The following is a 22570-nucleotide window of genomic DNA, read 5'->3' as shown; positions in this document are numbered from 1 at the left end:
TGCTGCTTAAGAAACATTTTTATTATTATCAGTGTCGAAAACAGTTGTGCTATCAGGAAAAAAAATGTACCATGGCTCTTTGAGGTACCTTAAAGGGAGTTTCTCTCTTCAGTCAGTAAGAAATTCCGTTTCTTGAGGAAAACATTTCATGATTTCTCTCCATATATTATACTTCAATGGTGCCCCCAAGTTTGAAATTCCAAAATGCAGTTTAAATGCAACTTCCAAAGGCTCTAAACGATCAGGCCGAGGAAGAAAGGACTTATCTAGCAAAATGATCTGTCATTTTCGAAACAAACTGACAATTTATATACTTTTTAACCTTAAATTCATCCTATATTGCTGCAGAAGTACCGACCCAGTGTTTACAAAGTGAACATGCAAAGAAGATCAAACACTCTTTACAAAAATAAAAAGGTGAAACAGCAATGTTGGACGATTTTGAAGTTCAAGAAGAAAACAAGAAGGAAGTTTTTGACATACCTTGTATTGACCCGGATTACACAGACTACGCATTAGCATCGCAGAGACGAGACAAGACAAGCATTTGAGGTTAAAAAGTACATAAATTGTCAATTTAAGGCCCTTCTTTCTCGGCTGGGATTGTTTAGAGCCCTTTGAAGCTGCATTTAAACTGCATTTTGGGAGTTCAAACTCGCAGGCACCATTGAAGTCCACTATATGGATATAATTCCTGAAATGTCTTCCTCAAAAAACATAATTTCTTTAAAACTGAAAAAAGAAAGACATGAACATCTTGGATGGCAAAGCAGTAAGTATATTATCTGTGCCTTTTTGTTCTGGAAGTGAACTAGTCCTTTTAATGTCCATCAGTTCAGAGTTATGTTAATGAGACCAGCAGTCATTTCAAGCAGACAATGACAGAAAGAGAAACTTCTAGAAACCTGTGGCAGAGAGTAGCTTTCAAGAAGACTTTCTTTGGAAGTCCGCCACTCGTGATAATGTGACTGAAACTGTTTGCATGCATGCATGCTAGTGTCTGTATGAACAAGTTGACAGATTGTTTTCTCTGTGTTGATCCTGGAGTTGTAATGGTTTTCACTGGCATGCTGTGGAACTGGATTGGCTGCACCACAGGCTGAAACGCTGCCAGCTCCTGCTCATTTATCACTCCTTTATTTACCCCCTCAATCTGTACATTGCAGTCCTGTGACACAGCGCCCCCTAAAGGACAGAAACTACTACTCCCAATCATAGAGCCCAGCGAAGCACTTTAAAGGGGGCTTAACACACAGTTTCACCCAATCTTATGTTAATCTTGAGTACCTATAGACTACAGTCGTGGCCAAAAGTTTGGAGAATTACATAAATATTAGAAATTGGAAAAGTTGTTGCTTAAGTTTTTATAATATCAATTATCATATACTCCAGAATGTTATGAAGAGTGATCAGATGAATTGCATAGTCCTTCTTTGCCATGAAAATGAACTTAATCCCGAAAAAAAAACTTTCCACTGCATTGTTAAGAAGGCTTCAGGGCGTCCAAGAAAGTCCAGCAAGCGCCAGGATGGTCTCCTAAAGAGGATTCAGCTGCGGGATCGGAGTGCCACCAGTGCAGAGCTTGCTCAGGAATGGCAGCAGGCAGGTGTGAGCGCATCTGCACGCACAGTGAGGACAAGACTTTTGGAAGATGGCCTGGTGTCAAGAAGGGCAGCAAAGAAGCCACTTCTCTCCAAAAAAAAACATCAGGGACAGATTGATCTTCTGCAAAAAGTATGGTGAATGGACTGCTGAGGACTGGGGCAAAGTCATATTCTCCGATGAAGCCTCTTTCTGATTGTTTGGGGCATCTGGAAAAAGGCTTGTCCGGAGAAGAAAAGGTGAGCGCTACCATCAGTCCTGTGTCATGCCAACAGTAAAGCCTCCTGAGACCATTCATGTGTGGGGTTGCTTCTCATCCAAGGGAGTGGACTCACTCACAATTTTGCCCCAAAACACAGCCATGAATAAAGAATGATACCAAAACACCCTCCAACAGCAACTTCTTCCAACAATCCAACAACAGTTTGGTGAAGAACAATGCATTTTCCAGCACGATGGAGCACCGTGCCATAAGGCATAAGTGATAACTAAGTGGCTCGGGGACCAAAACGTTGACATTTTGAGTCCATGGCCTGGAAACTCCCCAGATCTTAAAACTTGTGGTCAATCCTCAAGAGGCGGGTGGACAAACAAAAACCCACTAATTCTGACAAACTCCAAGAAGTGATTATGAAAGAATGGGTTGCTATCAGTCAGGATTTGGCCCAGAAGTTGATTGAGAGCATGCCCAGTCGAATTGCAGAGGTCCTGAAAAAGAAGGGCCAACACTGCAAATACTGACTCCTTGCATAAATGTCATGCAATTGTCGATAAAAGCCTTTGAAATGTAAGAAGTGCTTGTAATTATATTTCAGTACATCACAGAAACAACTGAAACAAAGATCTAAAAGCAGTTGAGCAGCAAACTTTGTGAAAACTAAAATTTGTGTCATTCTCAAAACTTTTGGCCACGACTGTAGTACTGCATCCTTCATATCTCCAAGTAGTCTTTAGTTTTATCATATGTACAAAAGAAAGATACAGCTTTACGATTCTCTCCAAAAACAGCCAAGCTCCTGGAGGCGCAATGGGCGGAGCTAAAGATTGACAAGAACTTGTGCCGATTGACAAGAAAACAGACATTTGATGCTGTTTCACTTACCATCTGCAGTTCTGAATCATGACTGGGATCTTTTATAGCTGGGACATCTCCTTCTTTTAGTATCAAACGATGTGCAAATCCAGCATTGAACTGGGCCTTGTTTATAAAACATTTGTCAACAAACACATTTGCAAAACTCAGTTTCTGCCCCAGAAAATCCACTGTTCACGTAACGCTGAGTTCTTCGGGGAGCCTTACAACCAAAACCACACTTCTTTAGAGACATTCTTCCTGAGTGAGTCCCGTGCAGCAGTGCAGCCGAATGTGAAGCAGTCGATGTGTGCGCGGGCGCGCTCTTTCAGGAGAAAAGCCCATAAAAGGAGTTCCAACCTTTAGGAACATGAAGAGCCACGATCGAAAAAAAAAAACTTTCAGAAACTTGTAAGAAACCCGGAAGTGTGTATTCGGCACATAAATACTCTGTTATACGTCCAGTTTGATTTTTGAAACTTTGGCCATGTTTAGCATGAGAATTCAACTCTTTAACAGTGTAAATAACTTAACATGCATGAAAACCCTTTAAAGAAAGTATCAGTTTCCACAAAAATAAGCAGCACAACAGTTTCCAACATTAATAATAATAAGAAATGTTTCTTGCACAGCAAATCAGCTTATCAGAATGATTTCTGAAGGATCATGTGACACTGAAGACTGGAGTAAAGATGCTGAAAATTCAGCTTTGCATCACAGAAATAAATTACATTTTAAAATATAATGAAATAGAAAACAGTTATTTTAAATTGTAATAAGATTTCACAATATTTCTGTTTTTACTATATTTTTTTGATCAAAAAACTCTTCCAACTGTTGCTCCACCACAGTCTGAAAGTAAAAAAAAAAATGTGTAATGAGTCAAAGTCAAAAGTTTGGAATTATTAGACTTTTTGGTAACACTTTTTTAAGCACTTTTTCTTACTGTTAATATTAACATTACTAGCATATTGGCTGTTTATTAGTAAACCGACCCAATACACCTAAACTTAACATAAGGGTCCTTTTTTTAATAAATAAATAAGCTTTCCATTGATGTATGGTTTGTTAGGATAGGACAATAATTGACTAAGATACATCTATTTGATAATCTGGAATCTGAGGGTGCAAACAAATCGAAATATTGAGAAAATCGTCTTTTGTCCAAATGAAGTTCTTAGCTATGCATATTACTGATCAAAAATTACGGTAGGAAATTTACATCTAAATTTACATCTTAAAAATAATCAAATAGAAAACTTTTTGTAAAAAAAATTGTAATAAGATTTCACAATATTACTGTTTTTTACAATATTTTTTTTATCAAAAAACTCTCTTCCAACTGTTGCTGCACCGCAGTCTAAAAGTAAAAAAAAATAGTTGTGTAATGAATTACATTATGACTTGTTCCAGAAAGCAATGACATTTAAAATCAAACTTTCATATCTGTGTAACATCCTCCTGTTCTAAAGCCTTGCATGTGCTGCAACGGCTGCTGAAATTAATTTCTTCTTTTCCTCTTAAGTCATTTGGCATATGTCATGTCCTGAACTGGCCTCGTCTAGCTGACTTCCTGTCTCTGCATCTGTGTGCTTGCAGATACCCTGTAACTGTAGAAGTGCGGTATGCAGGTGTGTTACGGTGTATAATGTCAGTCTATTGAGAAACGCAGATCTGTGAGCGTGTGTGTGTGTGTGTGTGTGTGTGTGTGTGTGTGGAATTATGTGTGTATTGACAGGGCTGGTTCAGCACTCCAGGGGTCTATATTTCCTTTGGTTTGGCTCTTTGCGCAGACAGCCGAGCCATCGGTATTATTACAGGGAGAAGTGATAATCTACTGGAATTCCCAGAATGCAACATCATCACACACACACACACACACACACACACACACACACCCCTGGCCTCACTGGCAAGCATGTCTATGAGCTTCTCTTTCACTGGCTTTTCTAAAAGCCCTATCACATCCCCAATGGCAAAACAGTCTGCCACTTAAACAGCATTAGCCAGGAGAATATTTGCGGTGTTCAGTTCTCAGAAATTGCGCGCGAGTTGGTCTCCGTCTGTTTTACTAACCCGTCCCGTTCCCACAGGAGCATTTCAGATCTCGCGTCAGATCAAGGCTCATGACGGCAGCGTCTTCACTCTGTGTCAGATGAGGAACGGCACTCTGCTCACAGGGGGCGGCAAAGACCACAAGATCATTCTGTGGGACCACGACCTGAATCCGGAAAGAGACATCGAGGTGAGAGACTCACACTCACACATACATGTTTTTAAAGAGATACATTGTTATACAGTACTAGTTAAAAGTTTGGAATTATTACACTTTTTGGTAACACTTTTTTAAGCACTACTTTTTTCACTGTTAACTAGTAGTTTAATGCATATTACTAATCAAAAATTAAGTTTTGATATATTTACGGAAGGAAATTTACAAAATATATTCATGGAACATGTTCTTTACTTAATATCCTAATGATTTTTGGCATAAAAATCGATAATTTTGACCCATACAATGTATTTTTGGCTATTGCTACAAATATACCTGTGCTACTTAAGACTGGTTTTGTGGTATCTTTGAAGTATCTTATGTACGCTGCATTTATTTGATCAAAAATACAATACAAACTGAAATATTGTGCATTTTTGTAAATAAAAAAATATGTAAATGAATAAAAAATCTTAGTGACCCCAAACTTTTGAATGGTAGTATATATGATACTGTTTAATGTTATTTGGATAGCAAATCAGTTACACTTTATTTTTATGGAGACATTGTTACAGTGTAATTGGGTCAGAGATGAAAATGGCTTTTCAAGCCTCAAAACAATAAAGGTTCTTTTTTTTTACTTTAGAAAGTGTTAATTTTTTCTGAACAAAAAATCCATATCAAACATGATTTACAGAAGACATCTACTAAAATGTATTGTAGTGTAACTAGTTCATATACCAAGAATTATTGTGAGTATTATAGATATTTAGAACAAGAATCATAAGATGACATTAAAAGACTATTTAAGGATCACAGTGCAGCCTTCAAAAACGAATTTATTGTCATTTTAAAACTTTATCAATCTTTGCCACTATCCTTTAAACCACTAGGTTTTACCTATTTGTCAGCAAGAAGTTTTAAACAATTTAAAATATATTACAGTTTAGTATGGTCATTTTTTTCTTTTATATATTTTACAGTACAGATCAAAATATAAAGTATATAGTATATTGTACATTTTTAGAGAAATATATGTTGTGTTGAATGATGATGGAACATTATTTCATCCATATTTTGACATTTTATTTTTATAGAAGTTACTTGAAACATTAAAGTAGGAATTTACCTGCTTTTAATATGCAGTCTATATAAATAAAATCACTTGTGTAAATTTAATTTGATGCGGACACGAAAATGAGACATCTTGTTACGCAAAATGAGACATCCCAATTACGCAAATAAGAACAAGAGTAATATTAAATAACTACATATAATTACTTTAGGGTTAGGATTTGGTTAAGGTTAGTTACTTGTAATGATGCATAATTTACTGTTACTGTTACTGTTACTATATTACTTTAAAGTGATAGTTCACCCAAAAATGAAAATTGTGTCATTAATTACTCACCCTCATGTCGTTCCAAACTTTTGTTCATCTTCAGAACACAAATTCAGATATTTCTGATGAAATCCAAGTTTTCTGCATAGACAGCAATGCAACTACCACATTCAAGGCCCAGAAAGGTAGTAAGGACATTGTTAAAATAGTCCATGTGACATCAGTGGTTCAACCGTAATGTTATGAAGCTACAAGAATAATTTGTGTGCACAAAGATTCAACTCTCATGAACGAAATTGTATTCTCGTATTCTTGTAGCTTCATACTGTACAATTACGGTTGATGTCACATGGACTATTTAATCAGTGTCCTTACTGCCTTTCTGGGCCTTGAATGTGTCAGTCTCGTTGCTGTCTTTGCATGGTCATAAAGGGCTTGGGTTTAATTCAAAATATCTTAATTTGTGTTCTGAAGATAAACAAAGGTCTTAAAGGTTTGGAACGAATTTTGGGTAAACTATCCCTTTAAAATAAAGTGTTACCAGTAAATCATAGCATATAACATGAGGAACATCACAAGCTCTTATAACAACACAAGAAAATAACATATCTATAATGTCGAATTGCTTTTTTCAGGTTCCAGATCAGTATGGCACTATTCGTGCAGTAGCCGAGGGCAAGGGGGAGCAGTTTTTGGTGGGCACATCACGCAACTTCATTCTGAGAGGCACCTTCAACGATGGATTCCAGGTGGAAGTGCAGGTAAACCAGATCTTTTAGTGTAAACCAAAGACCAATAATTCTAATTACTCAAATACATGCAAATATACACAAAAGCTGAGCCGATAGATATCAAAGATTTTAGTACACTCTTAAAAATAAAGGTGCTTTAAAAGGTTCTTCACTGCGATGCCATAGAAGAACCATTTTTGGTTCCACAAAGAACCATTCAGTCAAAAGTTCTTTAAAGAACCATCTCTTTCTTACCTTTTTATAATTTGAAGAACCTTCTTTTGCCACAAAGAACCTTTTGTGAAACACAAAGGTTCTTCAGATGTTAAAGGTTCTTTATAGAACCATTTAGACAAAAAATGTTCTTCTATGGCATCGTGAAGCACCTTTACTTTTTAAGAGTGTACCTGCAGTGGCAGTTTTAGAGTTAGTTTAATGGGACTCTCTATTTTTAGGGACACACGGATGAGCTGTGGGGTCTGGCCACCCACCCGTTCAAGGACTTGTTCCTCAGCTGTGCTCAGGACAGACAGGTGTGTCTGTGGAACTCAGTGGACCACACGCTGGAATGGACCAGACTGCTGGACGTAAGGCACTCCCACAAACACACATTTGTATACATGTGCTCTGACTGTCAGTGGCCTGTTAATTATTACATATACTAATAATAAAAAACACAGTACGCTACACTTTCATCAGCTGATATTGTTCATCAGCCTCAAGGGTTATGTTAGAAGAGGCATTAAAGGAGAAGTTGACTTCCAGAATGGAAATTTCCTGATAATTTACTCACCCCTATGTCATCCAAGATGTTCATGTCTTTCTTTCTTCAGTCAGAAAGAAATTAAGGTTTTTAAGGAAAACATTCCAGGGATGTTCTCCTTATAGTGGATTTCAGTGGTGTCCAATGGGTTGAAGGTCTAAATTGCCGTTTTAATGCAGCTTCAAAGGGCTCTACACAATCCCAGCCGAGGAATAAGGATCTTATTTAGCTAAATGATTGGTAATTTTCTAAAAACTCTATCTCATTATCTTCTCCAACTTCAAAATCGTATGAGATTGTTGTTTTACCTTTTTTTGTAAAGGAAGTTTTACTTTCTCTTCATGTTCACTTTGTAAACACTGGGTGGGTACTTCCACCTACATCATTTGTGCTTAAAAAGTCTATAAATTTGTATTTTTCTTAGAAAATGACCGATCATTTTGTTAGATGAGACCCTTATTCCTTGGCTGGGATCATGTAGAGCCCTTTGAAGCTACATTAAAACTGCAATTTGGACCTTCAACCCTTTGGCCACCATTGAAGTCCACTATTTAAGGAAAAATCTTGGAACGTTTTCCTCAAAAACTTTAATTTCTTTTAGAATGAAGAAAGACACGAACATCTTAGATGATGTGGGGGTGAAAAAATAATCAGGAAATCTTTATTCTGGAAGTGAACTTCCTTTTAAAAAGGCATAACTGCTAAATGTATTATTTATTTTCTTTTGTAACTATCAAAACCATCCAGGGCTACAGTTATATTCTATAATTCAGACTTAATTTTACTGGTTGCTGGCATAAGTTATGCAATCCCAAAGAAATTAAACTCGTTTGTTGACTTTGTGGAAACTTTCTCTTCGTCCAGATGTAAAAAAGAATGAATATTTCAGAGGCATCCCAGAAAACAAAGCGGAATAAACAGATGTTCTTGAGTAATTTGTCGGCAAACTTTGACACATGCTGTGACATTAGTGGTTCTTGCAAAACCGTTTTATTAAGACATCAGTTAGAAGGTCATCTAGTGTAGTTTGGCAAATACTGATTTTTTTTTTTTTTCACAGAAACTCTTATTTTAACAGCGGTTACTGTTTTCGGACAGTGTGTCTCTGAGCTGAGACTATGGTTAGTAGGACCTTGAAAGATTGAAAGATACTCAGAATAACCACTAACTACCCCTTGTCATCTTAACTGTAGGCTGTTTACATTTGTATTCATGCAGTAATATAGTATTTAGTTGATGTATATATATATCAGGTTTTGTTTTATTTTCCTTTCTTTCTTTTTCTTTTTTTTTCTTTTTTTTTACTTCATCTGTGCATTTAGAGCAGTGCTTCTCAACCAGAGGGCTGGGACCCACTAAAGGGGCCCAACACTTTTCCAAGAGGGCTGTAAAATGGCTTAAGATTATAAAAAAAAAACACATAAATCATTTTATATTTTCATTCTTGCTTGCTTTTTCCCCCCTCTATAAACTCAATTTAAGAACTACTGTTCCCACAGTCTTGAAAAACCTTTGAAACCAGGAAACGTCATGAAAAATGTCTGTAATAAAGATACATTTTTGTAGTTCAAGTTTTAAAATATTTATCAGGTAGAAATAACAAAAAAAAAAAAATCTTGAAGTCATGAAAAACTGAAAAAGTCATGCAAATGTTGTAAAAAGTGTTTTAAATGAATTCAGTTCTTGAAACACTATAGAATTTTAATAATTTAATTTAATGCATTGTCACTTCTAGTGTCCATAAAAGTTTAAATACAAGCATCTTTCATTTCAGTAGAAATACAGTTGAGGTCAAAAGTTTACACGCACCTTGCAGAATCTGCAAAATGTTAATTATTTTACCAGAATAAGAGGGACCATACAAAATGCATGTTAATTTTTATTTAGTACTGACCTGAATAAAATATTTCACATAAAAGATTTTTACATATAGTCCACAAGAGAAAATAATAGTTGAATTTATAAAAATGAGCCATTCAAAAGTTTACATACACTTGATTTATAATACTGTGTTGTTACCTGAATGATCCACAGCTGTTTTTTTTTTTTTTTTTTTCTCGTGATAGTTGTTCATGAGTCCCTTGTTTGTCCTGAACAGTTAAACTGCCGGCTGTTCTTCAGAAAAATCCTTAAGGTCCCACAAACCAAAAAGTCTTTGGTTTTCCAGCATCTTTGTGTATTTGAACCCTTTCCAACAATGACTGTATGATTTTAAGATCCATCTTTTCACACTGAGGACAACAGAGGGACTCATATGCAACTATTACAGAAGAATCAAATGCTCACTGATGCTTCAGAAAAAAAAACAATGCATTAAGAGCCAGGGGTGAAAACTTTTTGAATTTGAGGATTAGGGTAAATTTACCTTAATTTCTCTTCTGGGAAACATGCAAGTATCTTCTGTAGCTTCTGAAGGGCAGAATTAAATGAAAAATATGATATTTAGGCAAAATAAGAAAAATGTATCTTCAAATCTTTATTCGGTTCAAAAGTTTACACCCCCAGCTCTTAATGTATCGTGTTTCCTTCTGGAGCATCAGTGAGCGTTTGAACCTTCTGTAATAGTTGCATATGAGTCCCTCAGTTGTCCTCAGTGTGAAAAGATCTCAAAAACATACAGTCATTGTTTGAAAGGGTTCAAATACACAACATGCAGAAAAACCAAAGAATTTGTAGAACCTGAAGGATTTTTTCTGAAGAACAGCGGGCAGTTCAGGACTTATAAACAACTATCACTAAACAAAAAAACACAGCTGTGGATCATTCAGGTAACAACACAGTGTAAAGAATTAAGTGTATGCTAACTTTTGAACAGGGTCATTTTTATAAATTAATCTATTATTTTCTCTTGTGGACTATATGTAAACATCTTTTAGGTGAAATGTCTTATTCAGGTCAGTGCTAAATAAAAAACAACATGCATTTTGTATGATCCCTCTTATTTTGATCAAATAATTAACATTTTGCAGATTCTGCAAGGTGTATGTAAACTTTTGACCACAACTGCATATTTTAAATTAAAAGTATATTCAAACATCTGCATTAAAACCACAACTCCTACTTTTTATAATCGAGTCTAGTACACTTTGTGACTGTGACAGTGTTTTTGTGTTTTTAGGAGCACGGACACTGCGCAGACTTCCATCCTAGCGGTTCGGTTGTTGCCATTGGTACTCACTCAGGGAAGTAAGTGATCTCTGCCATCTCTATTACAAGTACATGATGAACTTTCCACACATTTAACTCAAAAATGGTTTGATAGCTGTAGTTCAGATATTGTTTTGTATGTTTCTCAGGTGGTATGCTCTGGACGCAGAGACGCGAGACCTGGTGGCCATTCACACAGACGGCAATGAGCAGCTGTCAGTAATGCGCTACTCTGTCGGTGAGCAAGACTGTAGTTTGTTTGCATACTCTGTGTTTGTTTGTTTCTTGCATTTCTGTGTCGAGCAGACAGCCAAATGTCTCTGTCTTTTCTCAGATGGCACGCTGCTGGCAGTGGGATCACATGATAACTTCATTTACCTCTACACAGTGTCGGATAAGGGACGCAAGTACAGCAGATATGGGAAATGCACTGTGAGTATCTGACGTTTACATCCCAAAGCTTTACTACTAGTGCTTGTCCACTAGGCCATAAACAATGAATTGAGATTTATTTTACAATTCATATAATTGTTTTATGGCTGTATTATTGTCTATTTTCACTATACCCTTTTTCTGCTGGATTCGATGGGTCAGGGGAGAGTGGAGGATAAAACTTTACCGTGCGTGACTGTTTGCCCACGTCTGACCTGGGTCTCGTTTCGCTCGGCTGTACTCCATCAACACACTCTGAATCACGCCACTGTTCTTCTGATTCCTCACGTTTTCTTGCTTTGTTTTAGTATTCTTCTGTGCAGTTTTTCAGCAGTTGACAAGTTTAATGTCGTTAACATCTGTGTTCGATCACAGTAATAATGGAGTCATTCTCTGAAAGGGGTGCCTTACAGAGTACGTTCTGTAGATTTATGTTCTGTCAGACAAAAAAAAGAGTTCGGTCATGTACTAATATATTCATGGACGCAAATGAATTATCCAGTTGAATGAATATTATTTTATGTAAAAAATAATCTGATTGATATATTGTGAATGGGAAAACCAATTAATACATTCTAAATAGAACTATAACTGGCTATACAGACTGGCTATAAAAATAGATTTACACTGCCGTTCGAAACGTCCAGGGTCAAAAATGTTTAAATGTTTTAAAAGAGGTCTCTTCTGCTCACTTTTATGTGATTAAAATACACTGAAGGTAGTAATATTGTGAAATATTATTTCAATTTTAAAAATTAACTATTTTCTATTTTAAGAAGAGACACTGTAGGCAAAAACACTGTTTTTTTCATGCACATGTCAAGTTTGAGATTTTGGGCTTTTCGGTTTTGCATAAAGTGTTTTTTTAGACTAGTGGAAAGAAAACATCTAAAAGACACTGTTAAGTGTTTCATTTATAGCACTTTATCTATTTGTGTCAATAGATTTCAATTACAATCCATATTTTTAAAGCTGAAATATTTAATATTTTTGTGAAAACTGTGATTCAAAAAATAATTTATTTGAAATAGAAATCTTTTGTAACATTAGAAATGTATTTACTGTTTTTTTTTTCTTGCTAAATAAAAAAAAACTATTAATTAATTAAAAAAAAAAAAAATCCCAAACCCAAACTTTTGATCAGTAGTGTACTTTTTTTTTTTTAATATGTATAGCATACAAAACCTTTAAGTTATAAGTTGCATAGGTTTATTTGTTGCAATAGCCAAAAATACATATGGGTCAAAATGATAAATTTTTATACCAAAAAATCATTAGGATTTTAAGTAAAGATCATGTTCTATGAGGATATTTTGTAAATTTCCTACCAAAAATATATCAAAACTTAATTTTTGATTAGTAATATGCATTGCTATGTTTATTCAGCTTTTAGATTATGTATTTCATCTTTTATCTTTAAAACACACACACACACACACACACAAAAAAAAACAGATTTCTGTGTTCTTCATTAAACATTGAAATGAAATTATTTTCAGTATTTTCAGTTTATTTTCAGTTTATTTTCAGTATTTGTCAGTATCTTTCCTTTGACAAGTCATAAAGAGAGTGAAGAAAGCCCAGTTTTGAAATGGCTGAAGATGTCAGGCTGATTTTAGCAGACAGAATGAAAGCGTGCCTCTCTTTCAGCACTCTTGACTGCCTGACACGTCTGCGCTTCCAGTGGGAATTCAGACATTGTGGGAACGTTGGCCTGTGGTTTTATTGATGCTGGCAGACGATTCGCTCATGTGTCTGTCAGCGTAGCTGAACCGTGTTACTCACAGACAGATGAGAGCTGAAGAACAGTTACAGTGGCCTCAAAACGTATTTGGACACGTACACAAAATGAAGAAATATCAATGAGTGATTCACTGTAAAGAAAAAAAACTCAAAAAGAGATTTCCAAGAAAATGATTAGCGCAGATGACACAGTTTAATAGTTTATCGGAGCAATTCATATGAGATTCATAGATTTTTAAATGTGCAAAAGTGTCCAAATACTGCCAAGGTCAAAAATTCCAAGCAATGCACCGTTGAGCTATAAAGCATTTGCATTACAGTGCATGCAAGCGTGGGAACGTTTGACTTTTCCTGACCTCTTTCAACAGCCATAGAAAGGAAGTTCAGGATCCAGGATAGTGAACGCATAAATCACATGTCAATATTTGCATGAAAACCTGAAAATGGAAAGCCAGGTGATCTATATAGTCTACAGGGGATTTTGATTGTGTGCAGAAAGCAAACGTTCTCAAACGCAAGACTCTTTAAAACACGTACACACACTCACACGTGTAAATGTCAGAGCACATGTGGGAGGAAAGTCTGTCAACTCTGTGGATTCGGACAAGTCAGAGCCAAGTCAGACAAACTGAGATTCCCTCCCTGAGCTGTAAGTCAGACGGTATTAGTTTTGTGTCTCTCTTTGCACGGGGTGGAGACCCTCCTGCATTATTTATTGAGACCACTGAGTTCAGTCTTTGAAAAAGGCTTTTATTTGCGCTATTCCATCCCTTTGATTAGTTGTCAGTGTCTGTGAGACACTCATGTTGACTCTCATTTGAAGAAGGTTTATTTGTTCTTTTAGATTAATTGTTTGGTTTTTTCGAACTTTTGAACTCTGTTGCTTTTATGTATCTAGGTAAAGAGCTAAGAGTACCTCAAACGTTAAATGGTCATTATTTTGCAGAAAGTCTGATCAGCTGTTTTCCATGCAGTGAAAATGGATGTCCGATCACTCTGCCAAGTTCCAAAAAGAACAACAGAGCAGCATAAAAGTATCCTGAAAGTAGTTCAAATGACTCACACGCGTCATTTCTAGTATTCGAAAATTATTTAATTGTTTTGGGTGTGGAACAGCTCTCAAATTACCCTTACTTTCATTTAAACATGATGCTTCAGGATGCGTTGCTCATACTTTCAAAGATTATCCTCAAGAGCAAGGTGAATGTAATGGTTTCAGACAATTAAATGTATCTTAAGTATTATTCTTGAATTTTATATTAAATGCAATTAGCTGGACTTTAGAGTTTAAGTACATTATTATGTGTAATTTCAGATTTGCTCGTATTATCACTGTAATTGGGTTAAAGTGTTCTGCTGAATGCATTTGGGGTAACCTAACGTACTTTAACGTGACTTTTGGTGACATTTTTATGTATTTTTGAATATATTCCAAAATGCATGTTTTTGAAAATATAGTAACTTGAAATGCAATATCAAATAACACAGATCATATGTGACCCTGGACCACAAAACCAATCATAATGTTTGATTTTTTAAACTGAGATTTATACATCATCTGAATAAATAAGCTTTCTATTGATGAATGGTTTTTTAGGAGAGGACAATATTTGGCCGAGATACAAATATTTGAATATCTGGGTGCAAAAAAAAATCAAATATTGATCAAATTGCCTTTTAAAGTTGTCCAAATTAAGTTCTTAGCAATGTATATTACTAAACATAAATTAAGTTTTGCTATATTTATGGTAGGAAATTGACTAAATATCTTCATGGAACATGATCTTTATTTCATATCCTAATGATTTTTGGCATAAAAGAAAAATCGATCATTTTGACCCCATACAATGTATTGTTGGCTATTGCTACAAATATTCCTGTGCTACTTCTGACTGGTTTTGTGGTCCAGGGTGATATATAATTATAATCAAGTACTTTACATGTACTCTAAGTTTGTTAGTCAGCACATCAAAATAAACCTTCTTCTTTTAAGTGCAACAAATGTGCTTTAATTAAAACATTATTACAGAGGGCACTTTTTAAAAGTGTTCGTTTTAGGGCTGCGACAATTGATGAATCGGTGTATTGCGATTTTCCAAATACATCGTGATTCTCTCTGCAATTGATTCTGAGCTTAGTTTTAACAGCTGATGGTGCTCTAATCTAGTTTTTAACCACACACAAGTAAAAAAAATACATCATGGAGCAAAGAGGAAACTGATAACATACCATCGGACAAGACAGAGCAGGTTACTTCTGGTACTAAACATGTCTCACCATTAAAATGTTTTGGTTTTAAAGAAATTCAAACAATAAATACCGTTTTGTGGCTCTTGCTTTTTAGATAAATCGACACATGAACCGATCTTTTCTTCACTTAAAGAATTGAATGAACATCAGAACGTATTTTATTTCAAGCATGGAAAGACATCAATAAACACAATTTTTCAAGTTTAAATTCGCCAAAGTTAATCTACTCTCCTATCTGATTTGTTTGTCAGACAAAAATGGTGAATTTCTGGGTTATGATTGGTCAGATTGCCTGTCAATCAAGAAGAAGAGTGCTTGTGAGGCTCTGACTTGGCTCAGAATGCTTGTATGACATGAGATTAATGTAAAAACATCCCACTGTGAACACCATTGTGATTCGCTTTAACCATTTTGAACTTTATGAGATTCATGTGTGTGTAAAGAACAGGAAGCAAGCAGAATACGGCTGTTTCTAAAGCACACAGGGCCATCTGCTGTTCAAAACTAAGCTCAGAATCCATTCGAGAGAGTTGCGATGCATTCAGGAAATCTCAGAATCGATGCAGAATGCCAGGGAAAGTGGCCAAAACCCCTCTAAAACCAGCCTGCTGACCAGCTAAAACCAGCCAACCAGCCTAGGCTGGTTTTAGCTGTTTTGTTTTGTTTTTCAGCAGCGAAGGGTTGCAGAGGTCTGAGAATTTCGGACTCGGTGTGCAATGACCTTTAGAATGTATAGGTTAAATGTAGATTTTTAGTACTTTCTTGTCCTTTTTTTTACTAAGCAGTAGAAAAAGCATGCATTGCCATCAGCTGTTCAAAACTAAGCTCAGAGTCCATTTTGAGAGAGTTGCAATGCATTCGGAAAATCTCAAAATCGATGCAGAATGTCTCGATTCACAGTGAATCTAGTTATTTTTTCAGCCCTACTTTTATTTCAGTTGCAAGTACAGTTTTTATATACTTGTAAGATTTTTTTAAGTACAATACAAGTGCTCATTCAATACAAATAGGCGCATTTCTTCTTCACAACCCTGCTGAAAAAGACAGCTAAAACCAGCCTAGGCCGGTTGGCTGGTATTAGCTGGTTTAAGCTGGAAGTAGCTGGTTTTAGCTGGTCTCCCAGCCTGGCCACCCTGCTGAAAAAAACAGCTAAAACCAGCCTAGGCTGGTTGGTTGGTCTTAGCTGGATTAAGCTGGAAGTAGTTGGTTTTAGCTGGTGGTTTCCCAGCCTGGCCAAAACCCCTCTAAAACCAGCCTGCTGACCAGCTAAAACCAGGCTGGTTGACCAGCTAAAACCAGCCAACCAGCCTAGGCTGGTTTTAGCTGTTTTTTTTTCAGCAGGGCAGGCTGGTAAGGATGATTTTAGCTGGTGGTCTCCCAGGCTGAACAGCCTGGCCAGGCTGGGAAAGTGGCCAAAACCCCTCTAAAACCAGCCTGCTGAAAATCTAAAACCAGCCAACCAGCCTAGGCTGGTTTTAGCCGTTTGTTTGTTTTTCAGCAGGGAAGGGTTGCAGAGGTCCGATATTTTCGGACACTGTGTCCAATGACCTTTAGAATGTATGGGTTGAATGTAGATTTTTAGTGCTTTTTTTTCCTTTTTAGAACTAAACAGTAGAAATCACTCTCATTGCACTGAAAAGATGAGCTTCAATATTCTGCAGAATGTCCACATTTGTGTTCCATTGAACGTTGAAACAGCTCTGTGATCCGTAACGGTTTGATTCTGATTATTGAAAATGCTGTGAAAGAGCTGTTTTCTTTCTCAAATCTTTTAATCTCCGCCCGCAGGGACATTCCAGCTACATTACACATCTTGACTGGTCCCCCGACAACAAGTTCATCATGTCCAACTCAGGAGACTACGAAATCCTTTACTGTAAGTGGACGACCGCAACAGGCCTTCTCTGGCTCGCTTTCTCTGAAGAACATTCATCTCCAATCATATTTAACTTTTGTTTGATTGGTTAGGGAGAATACATCATTACTGATTCAGCTTGTGGTTTGTGTTTGCACTTTTGGTTTTTGGACCAAAAGCTGTCGAAAATTCAATTTTGCACCACATCCCAGATTTTCCTGACAACTTGTTTTCCTTCTTCCACAGGGGACATTCCAAACGGTTGTAAGTTGATTCGAAACCGTTCTGAGTGCAAGGACATCGACTGGGCCACGTATACCTGCGTGCTAGGATTCCACGTCTTTGGTCAGTATCTGTAGAGTAGTGCATTATGGGTATTATTACTGGTACAATTTGTCACTCTCACTTTTAAACGACTTCGTATGTAATGAAAATTGACTAGAAGAACGCTTACTTAATGTAGCATGAGTATGTGTGTGTGTTTGCGTGTCAGGTTTGTTTCTTCCAAACGCTTGGCTGGTATTTGAACTCTTTGCTCTATTTCACACTCATTCCCTGTCAGTGGTTTAGTCTTGAGGGGGGTCTTAGTCATTCTCTCTCTCAGACACTCCAACACACTTGGAAGTCTAAATGAGGACAAACCAGACTTCTGTTGTTTTTCTACAAAGTAAATTATTACTTTGTACTATAGCTATAACCTATTAAATCTATTTAGTAATCTAGTATAAGAAAATCCTATGGCTTTATATTTAGTTCATTCCTGCTGCCAAATTTTGCACATCATCTTTATTTATAATCTGTCAATCAGCTGTTCTCCCTTTGCAGCATATTTAATCTCACTTTTCTCACTCTGTTTTAACAGTCTGTCATTCTGATTTCTCTCGCATTATGAGTGACTTCATGTCTAAGCAGGGCGATTACAGAAACCAAAAGTAGTTCAGCCCACAAACTCACTTTATCTGTCAGCGTAGCGTGCCGTCTGGTGTGTGCAGGTCTGTAATAGTGGAGCACATTCTCACAGGGTGCTTTTAAATAAAGCCAGCCCAGTCCTGACCACAGCTCCACATATTTTAGCACTTTATTAGACTGGAAAAATATTTGGTTGAATTGTACAAATTCCGTAGCACTGAGCCAATAGATTAGAGCAGTACAGTGAATGCGATGCTATAGAAAACTGTGTGCGAGTGTACCTGGTGTTCTTCTGCCTCCTGCTGGTAAGCTTATTGAAGAATCCATTCCATTCATGATCATAGTTTTTGACTTTGGTGAGATGTCTATGTGATCAAAAATACCTTCCCTTATTACAGTTAGTAAGGATTTTAAGTTTTTTTTTTTTTTTTTTTGCTTCTTGCTACCAGGTTTTAAAAGAAAGATTATTTACCATCAACATAAATGTCTATTAAAAAAATAGGATCTCAACAGTAAATGTGGACACATTAAATAAAGTCAAAATGTAAACACTTTAATAAACCATATTTCTCAACATAATTGTTTAATTGTTTAAAAAAAAAGATAGGGACTAAAGGACGATGAGTAATGACCTTTAAATGAAACCTCTTCATTGTGTACTTTTGTGACTCAGAATTTCATCATATTGGCAATTATCACTTGTTCCTGGAAAAGCTTTAGCCTGAGATGCTGACAGGCTACTGATAAATGTTGTTGTTAAGTTTGTAGTGTGTCTTCTAGCTAGATACACCCCATTGTTGTGCGCTGATGAGTTTTGCTGTTTGCTGTGTGACAGGTGTTTGGCCCGAGGGCTCAGATGGGACAGATATCAATGCCCTTGTGCGATCTCACAACAGGAAGGTGATCGCTCTGGCTGATGACTTCTGTAAAGTGCACCTTTTCCAGTACCCTTGCTCAAAATCGAAGGTCTGTCACGTCACTTTACTACCACATTATATAGAGTATTTATCTTGCATATATTGCATATTTATCTTTTACATTTGTGTGTTAGTTGTTTGTTAAATACAGTGTTGCGAAGGTTATTTTGGAAATGTAATTACAAGATTTGTGTATTTGAACCCTTTCCAAAAATGACTGAGGACTGAGGACATCTGAGGGACTCATATGCAACTATTACAGAAGGTTCAAATGCTCACTGATGCTTCTTAAGGAAACACAATGCATTAAGAGCCGGGGGATGAAAAGTTTTTGAATTTGAAGATCAAAGTAAATTAAAATTTTGTCTTCTGGGAAACATGCAAGTATCTTCTGTAGCTTCTGAAGTGCAGTACAAAATTGTAAAAAATGATATTTTTCATATTCTTCATTCTGTTCAAAAGTTTACACCCCTGGTTCTTAATGCATAGTATTTTTTTCTGGAGCATCAGTGAGCGTTTGAACCTTCTGTAATAGTTGCATATGAGTCGCTCAGTTGTCCTCAGTGTGAAAAGATGGATCTCAAAATCATACAGTCATTGTTGGAAAGGGTTCAAATACAGAACAATGCTGGAAAACCAAACAATTTGTTGGACCTGAAGGATTTTTCAGGTAGTTTAACTGTTCAGGACAAACAAGGGACTCAAAAAATGCAGTATTAAGAATCAAGCGTATGTAAACTTATTTTTAGAAATTCAACTATTTTTGTCTTGTAGACTATATGTAAACATCTTTTATGTGAAATATCCTCAGGTCAGTACTAAATAAAAAACATGCATTTTGTATGATCCCTCTTATTTTGGTAAAATAATGAACATTTAGTAGATTCTGCAAGGTGTATGTAAACTTTTGACTTTAACTGTATATGAAGCCACACCTAAGAGTGTGAATCAGTAAACAAGTAAACAGTTTGATTCATGATTCATTCAGTTGGTTTCAATATACTGAAAAGCAATTTTATTCAATAACTTTTTAAATTATAGGATTTGTTTTTAGCAAAAGTTCACCATATCTATTTTCAAAATGCATGTTATTTACATAACCTATTTCGCCCCCTGGATGTGGATGTAACCTCGCCCCCTGGATCTTGTGTACTGCAGTGAGGAGCTACTGTTCTTGACAAAACATGAGCTGTAATTGGATGATTTTAATGAAACCCTGAGAGCTATTATTTTGTCTCTTTATCAGAATTTTTATTAGTTTTATTATTTATTTGCAGGCCCCAAGCCACAAGTACAGCGCCCACAGCAGTCACGTGACAAACGTGAGCTTCATGTACAGTGACAGTCACTTGGTTTCAACGGGCGGCAAGGACATGAGCATCATGCAGTGGCGTTTGGTGGAGAAGACCTCATCCTTGGTGCACAGCGACTCCAGCTTGGGCCTGGGCGATTCCCTGCTTCACAACTCCACCCATCGCACCCTGGCATCGGTACCCAGCGTTCCCCACACTCCTACTGAGCCCATGCCGGTGCCAGCCTCGCTACCCATCAACACCCAACCCAACACCAACACTCCCCCTCCAACTCCCCCTGAACCCCTGCACATGGTTACTCCTAATGGACAGCAGGGTGGCTCCCCAGAAACCCCGCCCCCTTCGGATGAGGCCACGCCCCCATCCGACAGCACCCTGAGCCCCAAGGACAGCCTAGAGCCTAGCGACGATACAGCCACACCCAGTGATGAGGGCACAACCTTTAACCCGCCCTTATAAAGCAGTCCGACCCCTTCTCTTGCCTGCTAGATAGCCCGCCCAAAGGCACCAGCATGTCACTGCAGCCTTCCCGTCGGATTACAAAAAGCAGGGTCTCCTCAGTTTTTATCCTTTCGAGATTTTCTTTTCGTTTCGTGTCTTAGTTTGTTGTTATGTTGACATTCAGTAGATGTGGTTGTGGAGGCATTGGTTTGGGTTGGATGGTGAGAGATTTGAAATGTGTAGTAAAAACCTTTGGAATAATTTAGCGCACCTACAAGTTTACACTGACACACCCACACTACCACACAAACACTAATGCACAAATGCATTGACACATCAGTAACTGTGACACATTTAAAAAAAAAAAAAAAAAAATATATTAAATATTTAGATATAAATGAAGTGCATGTTCATATAAACAGGCCAATGGACAAATACAACATAAAAATAGACATGCAATTTATTGGCATTTGGCATATACATCAGTGCACTTAAGGATAAGTAACTATGGATAAATTAAGTTTAAAAATTCAAAAACTACTAAACCTTTTCCTTACTTTCCTCAAACAAAAATGAACATTCTGTATTTATTTACTCAACCTCATGTCGTTCCAGGCCTGTATGACTGACTTTCTTCTGTGAAACAAATGTTTTTTATAAACGTTTTGAAGATGTTTCGAAGATCTTTTGAGAATCTTTCAAAGATATTTAGAAGATCTTTCAGGGATCTTTAGAAGATCTTTCCAAAAATCTTTCCAGGATCTTTAGAAGACCTTTCAAAAATCTTTTGAGGATCTTTCGAAAATCTTTCGAAGATCTGTGGAAAATCTCTCAAAAATCTTTTGAAAATCTCTCGAAAATCTTTCAAAGATCCTTCAAGGATCCTTCGAGGATCTTTCGAGGATCTTTCGAGGATTTTTCAAGGATCTTTCGAAGATCTTTCGAGGATCTTTCGAGGATTTTTCAAGGATCTTTCGAAGATCTTTCGAAGATGTTTTGATTATCTTTTGGGGATCTTTTGAAGCTATTTGGAAATCTTTTGAGGATTTTTTAAAAGATGTTTTTGAGGATCTTTTGAATGTTTTGTTCATATAACTAAAGTCAGTTGGGTCCAAATCAACATTGGACCTATTTGACTTTCATTCTTCAAAATATAATTTTATTTGTTGTGCAAGGCAAGTCATACAGTTTTGGAACAACATGAAGTAAAAGATGTTCATTTTTTGGGATTCTCCGCTTTCTGTGAACATTGGTAGAGGGCTGCATGTAAAGCTGATTTGCGTGCTTGCATAGCATCTGTCCCTGAGCCAAAAACTGCAGGACGTGTATAACTGGTGACACCAGGCAGGTGCACCTGGCTCATTGGTCAGACTCAAGGACCTCAACAATTCAAGCTGCTTCTGCAGGACGTCATGGTCACTGACATCTTGAATCGCCGCTTTACAGAAGAATAGCCATAAACATTTAAGCACTTCATTCAGCACAAACCCAACAAATACACACTCACACACAAGCCTGGCCTGCCTTAAAATGAGGTCTGCATGGCGATAACCAAGCTATTTTATAAAAACCCCTAATTTCAGTCTTACCTGCCGGTCTAAAGATGCCGCACCACCCTCACATCTCCCTCAGTTTCTTCTGTTGGACTGGAGAACCTCCTCTGTATCCTTACCATCCGTTTTAACCTTGCATCCAAATGACTCTCTTCTCACTGAGACTGAATTGTTTTTAGGTTTCATTTTGGGACAGTTTTTTTTTCTTGTCATTTTGTTCATTGGACTGAGATGTTCTTGTTTTTTATCGTATGAGAGAAACGAAAGATTAAACGAGTCTTAAATGTG

General features: G+C 36.8%; 1 protein-coding gene across 4 annotated transcripts in view; it reads left to right on the top strand.

The window, feature by feature from the left end:
- LOC141325582 (echinoderm microtubule-associated protein-like 4) overlaps nucleotides 1-22570 on the top strand; it is a 137861-nt gene extending 115291 nt beyond the window's left edge. For all 4 annotated transcript variants that reach the window (XM_073834363.1, XM_073834361.1, XM_073834362.1 and 1 more), the window contains 10 exons: nucleotides 4768-4919; nucleotides 6864-6989; nucleotides 7415-7546; nucleotides 10841-10908; nucleotides 11019-11107; nucleotides 11204-11301; nucleotides 17083-17170; nucleotides 17396-17494; nucleotides 18894-19024; nucleotides 20253-22570. In XM_073834363.1, coding sequence (XP_073690464.1) covers nucleotides 4768-4919; nucleotides 6864-6989; nucleotides 7415-7546; nucleotides 10841-10908; nucleotides 11019-11107; nucleotides 11204-11301; nucleotides 17083-17170; nucleotides 17396-17494; nucleotides 18894-19024; nucleotides 20253-20747 — 1478 coding nt within the window. In that variant the 3' untranslated portion in view covers nucleotides 20748-22570. The remainder of the gene's footprint in view (nucleotides 1-4767; nucleotides 4920-6863; nucleotides 6990-7414; nucleotides 7547-10840; nucleotides 10909-11018; nucleotides 11108-11203; nucleotides 11302-17082; nucleotides 17171-17395; nucleotides 17495-18893; nucleotides 19025-20252) is intronic.

This window comes from Garra rufa, chromosome 2 (assembly GCF_049309525.1).
Source record: "Garra rufa chromosome 2, GarRuf1.0, whole genome shotgun sequence".
NCBI lineage: Eukaryota > Metazoa > Chordata > Actinopteri > Cypriniformes > Cyprinidae > Garra > Garra rufa.
The sequence above is the reverse complement of the archived record's forward strand: the minus strand, read 5'-3'. Positions and strand labels throughout refer to the sequence as shown.